The sequence below is a fragment of the Eumetopias jubatus genome, unplaced genomic scaffold, assembly GCF_037043125.1.
Source record: "Eumetopias jubatus isolate StellerSeaLion01/CBP00866 unplaced genomic scaffold, mEumJub1_p1.0 scaffold_17, whole genome shotgun sequence".
NCBI lineage: Eukaryota > Metazoa > Chordata > Mammalia > Carnivora > Otariidae > Eumetopias > Eumetopias jubatus.
The window spans coordinates 43,364,973-43,378,585 of record NW_028274823.1 but is presented as its reverse complement, the minus strand read 5'-3'; the positions used below and the strand labels follow the sequence as shown (position 1 = coordinate 43,378,585).

At 40.5% G+C, this 13,613-nt stretch overlaps 1 protein-coding gene across 1 annotated transcript in view; it reads right to left on the bottom strand.

Moving 5' to 3' along the window:
• Positions 1-13,613, bottom strand: part of GLUD1 (glutamate dehydrogenase 1) — a 36,626-nt gene that overhangs the window by 16,363 nt on the left and 6,650 nt on the right. Inside the window, exons 2-4 of the mRNA XM_028098508.2 lie at positions 3,625-3,705; positions 3,103-3,158; positions 2,156-2,219 (exon numbers count right to left, since the gene is read on the bottom strand). Coding sequence (XP_027954309.1) covers positions 2,156-2,219; positions 3,103-3,158; positions 3,625-3,705 — 201 coding nt within the window. The remainder of the gene's footprint in view (positions 1-2,155; positions 2,220-3,102; positions 3,159-3,624; positions 3,706-13,613) is intronic.

The window sequence follows — 13,613 nt, the reverse complement described above, 5'->3', positions numbered from 1 at the left end:
TGAGTTTTCTACTCCACACAAAATCTAGGGATGCTCGGATTAGAGGTAAATCCTGAATTACAGACAAGTTCTCAAATACCTTACAGAGAATCACTCCATCCCACAACAGTATAAAAATGATGAAAAAGTGGCCAAAGAGAGGAGCTGCTTTAACAGAACATGAGCACAGGGTGGAGCTGGAAAGCCAATTTTGGTGCATGAAGATCCGGAGGAATTAAACAGATGGACACACTGGTTACTGTTAAGGGAACTTTACAGTTTACAAAGGTGATATCTAAACTCACGCAACAGAACGAACACCAACCTTTCACAAACTTAAAAAACAAGACAAGAGAAAAGAACACTTCCTACCTCATTCTGAGGACAGTATTTATCCTCTATCAAGGGCCTCACAAGAAAAGAATGCTACAAACCAATATCCCTTAGAATAGCATTAAAAAAAAAAACTAGTTATGAATAAACTAACAGAAGCGCTGAAAACTACAGCCCATCACTGAAGGAAATGACAGGAGACGGAAACAAATGGAAGGACATTCAGTGCTCAGAGACTGGAGCACTGGCCAGATTGGTCTGCAGAGCCACTGCAATCCCTATCAAAAGCCCAGCTGACTTCTTTGCAGAAACTGAAACGCATACCATGTGACAGGGCCAGGACTCAGATCCAGGTGGAACTCACACTCTGAAACTGTGGAAAAGAGAAGTCCCAACCAAAATAAGGGAGAAATGACCTCAGTTGCAGAGGTTTGCTAGGACCAGTTCTGTGCCCTGGAGGGAGAGAGAGAATTCCTCCACCGGATGCTACAAAACTTTCTGAGCCCAGGTGTCAGGTTGGCTCTATTGTGAGTCAATGAGGCTTTTTGCTTCAGAAAAGAAGTCAAATTGCTATATTTTAAGCCTTCATTGTTTCGACCAATCACTTTTTTAACCTTTGGAATCCTAAGGTACTTGTCAATATAGAGAAAATGAAGCTGGTTATAGTCTGGATATGGGCAGTAAATACTACTGAATAAAGTCTGAAACCACTAAGGACTGAAACACGTGGCGATTTAAGCTTAGAGGAAATACGACATAAAAATCATGAAGGCTGTCAACAGGCTGCACATGACTGCGGTTCACCAAATCTCTTTCAGTAAGGAAGGCAGTCACCTCCCCAGTGCTTCCCCTGCTCAGTGACAGGACAAGTTCACAGCAGTGCTGAGGAGGCATGCCAAGAATCCAAATGCCTTTTAAATGATGAACAACAGACCAAATCTGGTAAAGTTCTCGAGTTACTTATATTTATTTCTGTATTAGTTTATTTTATGCTCTTTTTTTCCTAAGAAGAGGGCAAATTTCAAAGTAAGGATATCTTAAGTTCATAGGAACTTGTCAACGGTGGGGACAATGTTGGGGAAGAAAAACACAGGGGCAGGAAAACAGAAAAAGTAGATTTTTCTTTCTTAGTCAGTCTTCTTTATGTTACAAGGGCAAACATTCTGTTAAATACTTTTATGTTATTAGAACAAATTAGAATCCTTCTAGAACAACAAAAGAAATACAGACTTAATTTGCTTGAAAAATTAAAGATTAAATGATGAATATTCACATATCATAGCAGAAAGGACATTATGACACAGATGACAGTACGATACAAAAACATCAAGCCAATGAAGATCAGCACCCTCAGAAATCTAGGGTTTGGCCAAAGGGCCTCGTGACAAATCTCAGGAGCCCCGGGAATCCTCAAAACCAGCCAGTGATGGATGGCAGAGTGAGCCATAGTGTGAGCCCCCCTCCCCTCCCAGCCTCTGCTCACTCTTTGAAGGGGCAGCCTGCTTTGCTTTAGGCTCTAATTCCAAAAGGCATCAGATCTCTCACTGCTTTCACAACAGGATTATTATTGTAAAAGTGAGTTTTTACACATTTAAAAAACATTTATGATACAGGAATTATTTAGTTCCTAAAATCTTTCTGGGCAACACAATAGGGATTGTACAAGGAGACGTATCAAAAACAGGCCCATGTGCATCCACCATAGTTATCACAGAACCCAGTTTCTCAAAAGTAAAGGGGCAATTCTACCCAGGTACATATAGATAAAAACAGGAGTTTAACTTAAGACAATTGCTTTTTAGGTGTTGCTACTCTACGCACAAGCCTACAAGGTAACACGTACCAATAAAGCCCTTCTTCGCCAGCTCCATGGTAAACCTCCTTGTGATCTTTTCCAATTCATTATCCTATAAAGGAAAAAAAATGAAAACAAAACAATGTGAAACAAATGTTTTTGATAGAAAGCCACTGGTAGAGATAATAGTTGCATCATATTTTCTATTTATAGGACATTTTCATGTATCTTTTTGTGTAATCCTTATAACTCATAGAGCAGGCATTTCCATTTTGAAGATAAGAAAATGACAGATCAGAAATTAGGTTATACAAATAACAGACAGTACAACTAGGGCTCAAATCCCAGTGTCTGCTCTCTTTGTATTACTACAGGACCCGATGAGCAATCCCTGTGGTATTTAACAGCTAGCGTGAATTAACTTGGAATTGACAGGATAAACAAGATTTTTACTGAATTAAGGTATTTGTCACTAGACCTTGAGATCCCAACATAAAAATCTGAGATCAGGGCGCCTGGGTGGCTCAAGCTGGTTAAGCAGCTACCTTCGGCTGGGGCATGACCCCAGGGTCCCATGTCGGGCTCCCTGCTCAGCACAGTCTGCTTCTCCCTCTGCCCCTCCCCCCAGTCGTTCTCCCAATCTCTCTCTAAATAAAATCTTTAAAAAACAATCTCAGATCATAGTAACATGTTAAATGTATATAGAGCATTTTATATTTATATTGTAGAATATATAACATGGATATAAATGCCTAAGAATATGAAGGTATTAATTACCTTTTAACCAAGTGTAAAAATGAAAAAGGACTTTGATGTTAAGCAGGTGACCTTTATATTGCACCACACTCAATGAGTTAATTATTTACTTGTTTTTCCATTCCTTTAAAAAACAATAGGGGCCATTAATCCCACTGGTATGGGGGACACACAGAAACCCTGTAATTTCAAGTCCTTTGTGAGTGCCCCACGTGCATAAATGTCATTTTGATACTTACAGTATAGTTCTTGGGATTGATCTTAACACCAGCCTTGGCACCCCCAAATGGCACATCTGAAAGAGAAGGCTGCAAGTTGTTATTCCATACAAAGGACAAAAAAATTCAAGAGGCAGAAAGCACCATGCAAAATTAGAATGATTCAAATATGACACTTTAAGCTTTAATTTCAGAAAATTCAAGAAATAAACTCACATTGATCTCTTCTAAAATGTACTTGAACTAAAATTCTAGTGGCACAGGAATTACAAAGCTAGGCAAGTTCCGATGCCTATTTAATCACTATGCTTTACTACTTCTAAAAGAAAAAATGTATTTATTTTCCTTCTACTATGATTTGGTTTTACCTACAGAGCATGGAAAGGGATTTAAAAAAAGATCCACACTTAAAGAAAATCCAATTAGTTCCTATAAAAAGTTTCCCATTAAAAAGACTAAATCTTAATTAAGACTGACTAAAAAATGATGTTAAGCACCTATTTCCCTAAAGCGTTAACAGGCAGCAACAGGGGGGTCCCTTACCAACCACTGCACACTTGTATGTCATCAAAGAAGCCAGAGCCTTCACTTCATCCACACTCACATCGGTGCTGTAACGGATACCTGTGGGGTGTGAGAAAGAAGGGGATGTATTTAGAACATCCTGCCGGCTGGTTAAAAGAAAAAATGCTAGAAATTGAAATGTCCACACTTTTTGCATCTTACACCCTGGTTACTTCTAAGAACACTTAAAGTAGCTTGTGATACAAAGTCAAGGAAGATCTGCTAATTAGACACCTAGCAAGGACTACAGGATGAGTCCTGAATTTGATTTTTAAGTATTCTGATAGTTAAGAGAAAAAGATTGGCGTGGGAGGGCAGTTTTTGCATTCTGGTAGGAGCAGATGAGAGCATCAAGCAGGGTTCCTGGAGATGAAGACATGAGCCACAGTCCTGTCCCTGAGGGACTTACAACCCAGCGGGATACAGCAGGAACTATGACTTCACAAGACAAAAACTACCTTCAGATGAATGTTTTTTATGCTTTTAGGAAGGCAACTAACTCAGTGAAGGCTTTTTTTCTTGTATTTTTTGGCTTAGGTGATTTGGTAGCAGGGAGTTCCAAAAATTTTCCTTTCTGATAGCATATAAATATGAGCAAATGGTTAGTCAACAGAGCCAACTTGGTTTCAGATGTCTAGAGGTTCTGGCTTCAGACAAGTGTACCCAGAGATCCTTATCTCTTCCTCCCTTCACCCACTGCTAGCCTGTCAACCAAGAGATGAGAAGCTGCTCTTTCTGCAAGGATGGAAGGAGACCAAGCGACAGGCATCTGTGTCTTACTGTCCCTGTACTTGGGAGTGATTAGGTGTTTGGTAGAGGGGACACTGAAAGTGAGTATGCCCACTACTTTGGTTTTGGGGGTCCTGGTCACTCACCCTCCCGAGTTTTGCAGTGTGAAGCCACCTTTCATCCTCTGTAGCTCATTTATTAACCCCAAGGATGAAGGCCAGAGTGAGGTTTTTGTTTGCATTCTACTGGGGCTCCCTGGCACTGGGTGTGTTTGTGAGTGATGAAGGATTCCTGAATGAAGCTGGGTACAACCTCCACTGAGAGTTACAGTAATGGGGGGCCTCAGGGACATCTAAAGAATTTTGGGAATAAAACCTTTTCAGATAGAAATATACAGTATCTCATAAACTGGCAGTTTGAGAAAACCTCCCTAGTCATTTTTAAAAACTGGCTTCTTATATATTTCAGAAAACATCTATCTAAACACAAATGATACATCTTAAGAGAATTTTATCTGTTATATATACAGTCATAAAGAGCAAATTCTAAAACTGAATATACTTCTTTGGCTTATTAGAAAAATAAAATGAGGGGCACCTAGGTGGCTCAGTTGCTGAGCGTCTGCCTTCGGCTCAGGTCATGATCCCAGGGTCCTGGGATCGAGCCCCACATCGGGCTCCCTGCTCGGCGGGAAGCCTGCTTCTCCCTCTCCCACTCCCCCTGCTTGTTCCCTCTCTGTCAAATAATAAATAAAATCTTAAAAAAAATAAAATAAAATGATTAAATTTAGAAAAATGAGCTCTTAGAAATACATCTTACATATAATGGGTTCTCAGATTATCCTGGAACAAATTTATGTGTTAGTGAAATTTTAGATCACAAATGACAGTTTTTTCTTTTAAAGATCTAGTGGCTATCTGTTGCTATAGAGCTTGCTTCCTTGTTTTGTTCAGGTCTCTATTAAAACTTTCTTCACTCCAAGAAGCCCCTTCTGACCACGTTATTTAAAAAAAAGCAGCTTCCTCATCCCCACTCTCTAGTCCCCTCTACCTTATTTAAATGTTTTACCACTGGGGCGCTTGGGTGGCTCAGATGGTTAAGCGTCTGCCTTCAGCTCAGGTCATGATCCCAGGGTCCTGGGATCGAGCCCCACATCGGGCTCCTGGCTCAGTGGGGAGCCTGCTTCTCCCTCTCCCTCTGCCCCTCCCCCCGCTCATGCGCGCGCTCTCTCTCTCTCTCTCTGTATCTCTGTGTCTCAAATGAATAAATAAAATCTTAAAAAAAAATGTTTTACCACTGACTTTATATATTTATTTACCATCTTGGCTTCCCCACCTGGGAAGCTAGCACCATGAGGGCAGACTTTTATTTTGTTCATTGCTTTCATTCTTGGTACCTAACATAGAAAATAGCATGCAAGTATTAGGCGCTCAAATATGTGGTGAATAAATATATGAATATTTCTTGACTAAGGTGTTAAGACAGAAAAGCCATGGTCACTAAAAATTATGACATGCCTGTAAGTTCTAAACAATTCACCAGAAGTATCTGCATATATCATGAAAGGGCTAGAAAGTAGTAAGAGGCAGAAGTACCAGGTCCTAGAAAGTACTCCAGGTAAAAGCAAAATAAATCTGTAAGTAATATTAAGACCAAACATTTATTTCTTTAAAACAAAAAATTTTGCTCAAACACTACAATGTGTTTTTAAAATCAATAAAAATGTTACCATGTAACTGAGCAGAAACCAAGCTAGGGCAGGGACCTGGGCCAGGTGCAGGGATGGGCACTTCTTAACCAAGTGAACCCAGCTCAGCAGCAGCTGCCGTGGCATGCGCCTGCTTACCTGGGGGTCGCAGGACACTGCTGCGTGTGGCCACAGCGTCCATCTCAGCCATTATCACTAAGTATTACTGAGTAGTGGCAGATAAAGAAATTTAGGTTTTAAAAAAGTCTAAACTGATAGGAGCTTAAACAAACAATAAAATTCGGTTTCATTACTTCTTAAGATAAATTCATGAAGGTAGTAAAAATAGTTTGCTATTAAGAATTAGTGTTTTTATGTCCACAATAGCCAAACTATGGAAAGAGCCAAGATGCCCATCAACAGACGAATGGATAAAGAAGAGGTGGTATATATACACAATGGAATATTATGCAGCCATCAAAAGGAATGAGATCTTGCCATTTGCAACGACGTGGATAGAACTGGAGAGTGGTATACTGAGTGAAATAAGTCAATCAGAGAAAGACATGTATCATATGACCTCACTGATATGAGGAATTCTTAATCTCAGGAAACAAACTGAGGGTTGCTGGAGTGGTGGGGGGTGGGAGGGATGGGGTGGCTGGGTGATAAGACACTGGGGAGGGTATGTGCTATAGTGAGCGCTGTGAATTGTGTAAGACTGTTGAATCACAGACCTGTACCTCTGAAACAAATAATACATTATATGTTAAAAAAAAAAAAAAAGAAGATAGTAGGAAGGGAAAAATGAAGGGGGGAAAATCGGAGGGGGAATCGAACCAAGAGAGACGATGGACTCTGAGAAACAAACTGAGGGTTCTAGAGGGGAGAGGGGTGGGGGGATGGGATAGCCTGGTGATGGGTATTAAGGAGGGCACACACTGAATGGAGCACTGGGTGTTATACCCAAACAATGAATCATGGAACACTACATCAAAAACTAATGATATAATGTACGGTGACTAACATAATAAAATAAAATTAAAAAAGAAAAAGAATTAGTATTTCTATTACACACAAAGCACTTTTTTCATTGCTCTTTTAGAGCCTGTGGAAGTAGTTGCTAAGTTATTTTAATTTCCCTTGCTTTCTTTAAAAAAAGAAAAATTACCTTAGTTTCAGGCGTATCACACCAGAGTAACTGGACAATTCTATACATTATACTATGCTCACAAGTGTAGGTACCACTCTCCTTGCTTTCTTAAGGGAGGGGAAAAGTTATTTTCCCTTATCCAGTGCTTTAAACTAATGCATTCAGTGGGAAACTAAAAACAGCTTGAAAGAGTAACATTCACAAATCTGAGAGCACTCCCATTATTCTAGACACTGACGGTAATTAGAAACTGGACTCCTCCTTGTACAAAACGGTGTAAACAAAATGTGTTTTTTACTGCAGAAGTCCTGGAATGATATGAGTCAGAAACTATACATGTATAACAAAAAAACATGTTTCTGCTGGATAGAACCCAGGAATTCTTGTTTGTAAAGTGAAATTTTCTTTCCGAGCCACACCCAGTCCAAGAGCTCAGCTACACGCCCGGAAGAGAAGCAGTTAGATCAATTACCTTTCATACCAGCCTTTTCGGCAGGCTAGGAGCCACTGAAGGATTCCAGTGAACTGAGAAGCAGGAGCAGAAGAGTTAGGGGGATGAGCCCTGGAGCAGATGAAGGTGGGGGCACAGGGGGACCCAGGAACCAACGCACATGATACTGCTGGACTAAAGAAAAAACAGATTTTCCTTTCAGCTTTCTAATTAATCAGCGATACACAAATGTTTTTACTTCTGGAAGCAGGAAGACACACTAGCACAGGGTTATTTAAAACTGTTGGTCTGGAAAAAACTCTCCAAGTAGAGCCATAAATAAACTACTCTGTACTGTACCAACACTTGAGACAAAACGAGCCCCAGTACAGGAGTTCACCCATACCTAAGGGAAAGCTAGTTGCTTTCCTTCTTATGGGACTGGAAACCAAAGGTAATTACTAAAAATATACTATCACTTAAAAATTCTTACCCACATTCTATTGGATATTAAGAGTATGATGGCTCTCCACTGTATTGTAAATCCAGTGGATTATGAGATATCAGCACAACTGGGGCGAGTGAGGGACAAAGTGATGTGGCATATACTTGATGTGACACTGACTACCTCAAGTTAGGACAGACCCCACATGTTATACTTCGAAGATCTAAAAGGGGGAAAATGTAGCATTTCTAAATGCCTCCTCTATTTCAAAAATACAGAACTTGAAGACAAAGTCGTTCAGTAAAGCCAAAAAACATGTAATACACACACACACACACACACAAGAAAACCAGGAAAGCTTAAAGTGTTTTTTTTTTTAAGATTTATTTATTTTGAGAGAGTGAGAATGAAAAAGAGAGAGAGAGAGAGAGAGAGAGCACGCACATGAGAGGGGGGGAGGGCCAGAGGGAGAAGCAGGTTCCTCTCTGTGCAGGGAGCCTGATGCGGGACTCGATCCGGGGACTCCAGGATCATGACCTGAGCTGAAGGCAGTCGCTTAACCAACTGAGCCACCCAGGTGCCCCAAAGCTTAAAGTGTTTTAAACCAAAATGAAACGAGAAGGATCTTATTTGCAGTCTGAATATTTTCACTTTTTCTAAAACCACACCTTTCCTTCTTTTCTGTGGGATGGAGAGTATGGCAGAGAAGGCTAAAGGTGAGCTGGACCAGCTGGGATTGGATGGGGGCGCAAGGATAGAAACTAGGAGGACCCAAAATTTTATTCCAGGAACGGAGAAAAGCAAATTATGATTTTTTTCTGTCCTAAAGTCCTACAGCACTACGTGTTAGCCTGTGTTGCCATCAGCATTACTAGTGTTCAGGAAGAGGTTAACTGGGTCTCCGAACACAGCACTGGCAGGTATAATGGAGGTGAATACTTGTAGTGAAAAGCAGGAGTCCATGGCTGGCCAAACTAGAAAGGAAACTGGGTGATTACACAGGTGTCATTAGAAACAGGGTCTAAAAATCAAGGACCACATTCTGACTGGCACACAGCATAACTTGTACTTCCAGTTCACCAGAGGAAACTAAAGAAACAGCACCCATGGCAACGGTTTATTATTTATCAAACCGGGTCAAGTTGGAGGAAGGGTTGGTGATACAGGTTTGAAATCAGACCTTTCATTCTGAAGAGTAATTAACGCTATCATACAGTTATTTTGAGCTAACTGGTAGCCAGATGTTTCAAAAGAACATTAACAACATGCAGACATCTGTACGCTACACAACACAAAGCAATTTGTGTTTGACTTAATGACTAAAGATATTCCTTGCTATCCTCAAGAGCCTCATGATTGGCGTACAGTATGTTTTTCTAGGAGAAATAAAAATCAAAAGCAAAAATTAGGGGCACCTGGGTGGCTCAGTCGGTTAAGCGGCTGCCTTCGGCTCAGGTCATGATCCCAGGGTCCTGGGATCGAGCCCTGCATCGGGCTCCCTGCTCGGCGGGAAGCCTGCTTCTCCCCCTGCTTGTGTTCCTGCTCTCACTCTCTCTGTCAAATAAATAAATAAAAAATCTTAAAAAAAAAAAAAAACAAAAGCAAAAATTAGCTGAAGTTGCTATAGTGATGAAGAAACCACACCAGCTCCTTACTTTGAGAAAGATTCAGTGAAAACCACAACTGAGTAGCTTCAATTTTTTTTCCTTCTGCTAGCTGACTCAAAACCAAAAACAGACAAAAAAGCTCCTAGCAACTGAGTCACCATTGTTTTTTTATGATGAATCATTAACTAAACACATTCATGAAAATTCAGATGGTTTAAAAAATTACTTGAATCAAGATCTTTTAATAGGGCTTGATTTATGGGGCGCCTGGGTGGCTCAGTTAAGTGTCTGCCTTCAGCTCAGGTCATGGTCCCAGGGTCCTGGGATCCAGCCCCGCATTGGGCTCCCTGATTGGCAGGAAGCCTGCTTCTCCCTCCCCCACTCCCCCACCTTGTGTTCCCTCTCTCGCTGTGTCTCTGTCAAATAAAAAAAAAAAAATCTTAAAAAAAAAATGGGGCTTGATTTATTAAAAATTCACTTTCCAACTGTATTCTCTCACTTTTCAGAAAACCAAGAGTTCTACCACATACAGGAAAGCAAAAAGACCTTAGAACTCTTAAAATGCATGCACTAACCCTCTTGCTATTTACTCCTGAGAACATCTTTTTTCTCACTTAATACTGATATAATTTCTAATGTGCAACAGAATGGCATAACTTAATTACAAATGAGGAGAGGAGAGCAAGAAGCAGTGAAGAGCCAGCACTCATCAGCAAGTAATGACCATGGAAAATACGGGAAGTCTCAGATAAAAATTCATTCGGCAATGCAAGGAGCATTTTGTTCCGGAGCAAAGGAAAATCATACCTTTAACTGCTTTTGACAGTTTCCATGTCTGTATTAGAAGGCAGGGAAGCCCCATTATCAAAATCTTTTAAGTGTTTAGGCAGGGAAACCCCATTATCAAAATCTTTTAAGTGTTTTGAAGAGACAAACTTAGTAAGTTCTGGGAAGCGTATGTTTAGCTGATGTTGGAGAAATGAAACGGAAAATATTCCTTCTTTTCATTAACATTTAAAAGTTGTAACACATATGTATGTGTTCATCAAAACTTAAAACACAGAAAAAACTGAAATCTCCCCTATCAGTATGTAATCCCTGTCTTTTCCTTACGGGTGACCGTCCTTAGCGATTTATGTGTATATATATCTATATATAACCTTTCAAATTATTTCCCTGCACTTAAATACATACTATCTATTGAACATATAGCTTTGTCTTGTGCTTAAGTATTGAACTTACTGCCTAATAGATGGAGGAAAGATTATGAATTAAGAGGGGGGGAATCTTGTTCACTGGTTTCATAGATTGCTTATTCTGATAATAGCAGTAAACTTAGTCCCATCTTCCTACCAAACAGGTCTTGGAAACAATGCCAGTGTAAGTGATGAATATAAAATTGGACAACATTTAATAAAACATAACGATAACTTGTTATAAAAAGGTTCAAAGGGTAAAGGATCGACATTACAGATACCCAGTTTCATATAAATTATGAATAAGTCTAGGTGATATTTGAGATGGATCTTAAGAGCACGAAGAGAATAGAAGGAGACAGGGAACAGACGGGCACCATAGGTAGAGCGACTGTACTTTGCCAGAGTAAGATCAAGAAAATACATATGCCCGTATTTCCAATTTTCCTAAGGATCATCTTATACCCATCTCCTTTAATTTAAAAATCCAGGCCTTTTTCCTAATAACACTTTCTGGTCCCTGATACCACCCTTTTTCTAACAGTGCCTCAGGCTAGAAATTTGAGTTATCTCATTCTCAGCTCCTCTGCTGCTTAGCCTTCTGGGCCCTCCCAGATTTATCATTATCCACCCAACAAGCATTAAGGGAAAGCTGTTTCTGCTTGCACACCTCTGACACCAAATGTGTGGGTTTTCCACACCAACAGCCAGTTCTCCAAATCTCTGTGGACACCAACTGGTTGTCGTACACAATTTAATTCAATTCTGACACTGACTACCTGGAGTTAGCGCAGACCCCACAGATTAAGAGCTTAGTCCCACAAGACTGGCCTTCATTTTCATCACAAGTATTGGATGCCCAGGGTAGTCTTCCTTTTGTCCAACTTGGTTACAAACCCGGGGGCTCCCACACCTCCCTCCTCAGGTTTGGTAATTTCCTATAATGGCTCACAGAACTCAAGTAAGCACTTTTCATGCAGGTATACTGGTTTATTATAAGGGTCCTGAGTACAGGAGCTTCTGTCCCTGTGTAACAGGTGCACCATCCTCCTGGCACATGGATGCATACCAGAAAGCTCTCAGAATCTAGTAGTTTAGGGATTTTTATGAAGGCTTTCTCATGTAGGCATGATGACTGTTAACTCTGTGTCCAACTCCTCTCACCTCCATGGAGGATAGGGGATGGGGCTGAATGTTCCAAGCTACTCATCTTGGCTTAGTCTGGTGGCCAGCTGCCATCCTGAAGCTATGCAGGAGCCCACCAAGAGTTGCCTCATGAAAACAAAAGGTGATGGGGCGCCTGGGTGGCTCAGTTGGTGAAGCGTCTGCCTTCGGCTCAGGTCATGATCCTGGAGTCCTGGGATCGAGCCCCACATCGGGCTCCTCGCTCAGCAGGGAGTCTGCTTCTCCCTCTGCCACTCCCCGTTTGTGCTAGTTCTCTCTCTCAATCTGACAAATAAATAAATAAAATCTTAACCCCCCCCCAAACAAAAGATGCTCCTATCACCCAGAAATTCCAAAGGATTTAGGAACTCTGTGTTAGGAACTGGAGTCAAGACCAAATATTAGGACAAAAGAGGCTCTCAGCACCTCTATCACTCAGGAAATTACACGGATTTTAGGAGCTCTGTGTCAGGAACTAGGGGCAGAGACCAAATAAAGATTTATCATGTCATAAAACCTCACTTTCCACTATTTACAAACACACAGTCTGTCCCTATGACCCCATCACACAGTCCTGCCTCTTGCCTGGGCTAGATCAGTCATCCCCTCTATTTCTCTTTATCCAAAATCATCTTGCCTCCATCCAACTCCTATCCAGCCCTCCCTGCTTAGAGATCAAGACTGTCGTTCCCGGGTATTTTCTTTGAATTCCTATTGCAGCAATGCATTGTTGAGTGTGTTTTCAACCATGTCATTTATTGACTGGTTTTGGGAAAGGAAAACGTAGAAATAGAATACTGAGCTAAAAGCAAAAGGAAAATGACACAGATACCATAGGAGATTTGGGATTCTGTTCTATTTTGAGGAAATCAATGAAAAGACATTTTGAGGGAAAAGAAACAAACAACAAACAGCTTTGTTGTGTTAAAGCTTTCTCATGGATAGCTCCCCCAGCAAAGACCATAGTACCTGACACAGAGTAGGGAATTAAAAGGCCTGTCATGAACAGGTTAACTATCAGAAATCCCCATGAGCTAAGGAATGCTTCTTAATTAAGCATAAAGTTTAAAGCTCTTGCCTGCAGGGAAAACTAACACATAATGGAAAAACTGATTTATCTGGAATATAATCTATAACTCATAATGAACATAGTCCTTATTCAGTAAACCCCCCAATATGGGGACTATCACCCTTGACTATTATTCTCTTGCTGTTTCTCTCTTGGTCAACGGGATTTAAAAAACAAGAAGTCCATGTAAATCGTAAGGCTCAAATGTACAAAAAGCCTTTTTTTTTTTTTTAAGGTCCATGTCCACATATTTATGATAATGATACATGGCAAAAGAAGTCACATTACTGACAACATTTAGAATTTTCATTTGTGTCATCTTTCACATTTTCCTCTAGCCAAGAAGCAATTCAGAGAAGTTAAAAGGTCTGACAGGCTTTGTCTAAGAACAATCTGGAGAAATAGCAATTCATGACAAACCCTAACTTCTGAGTTTTTAAGGAAGAGACACCCAGAAGAAAGCCATGTTAAAACGATTCCTTTGAAAA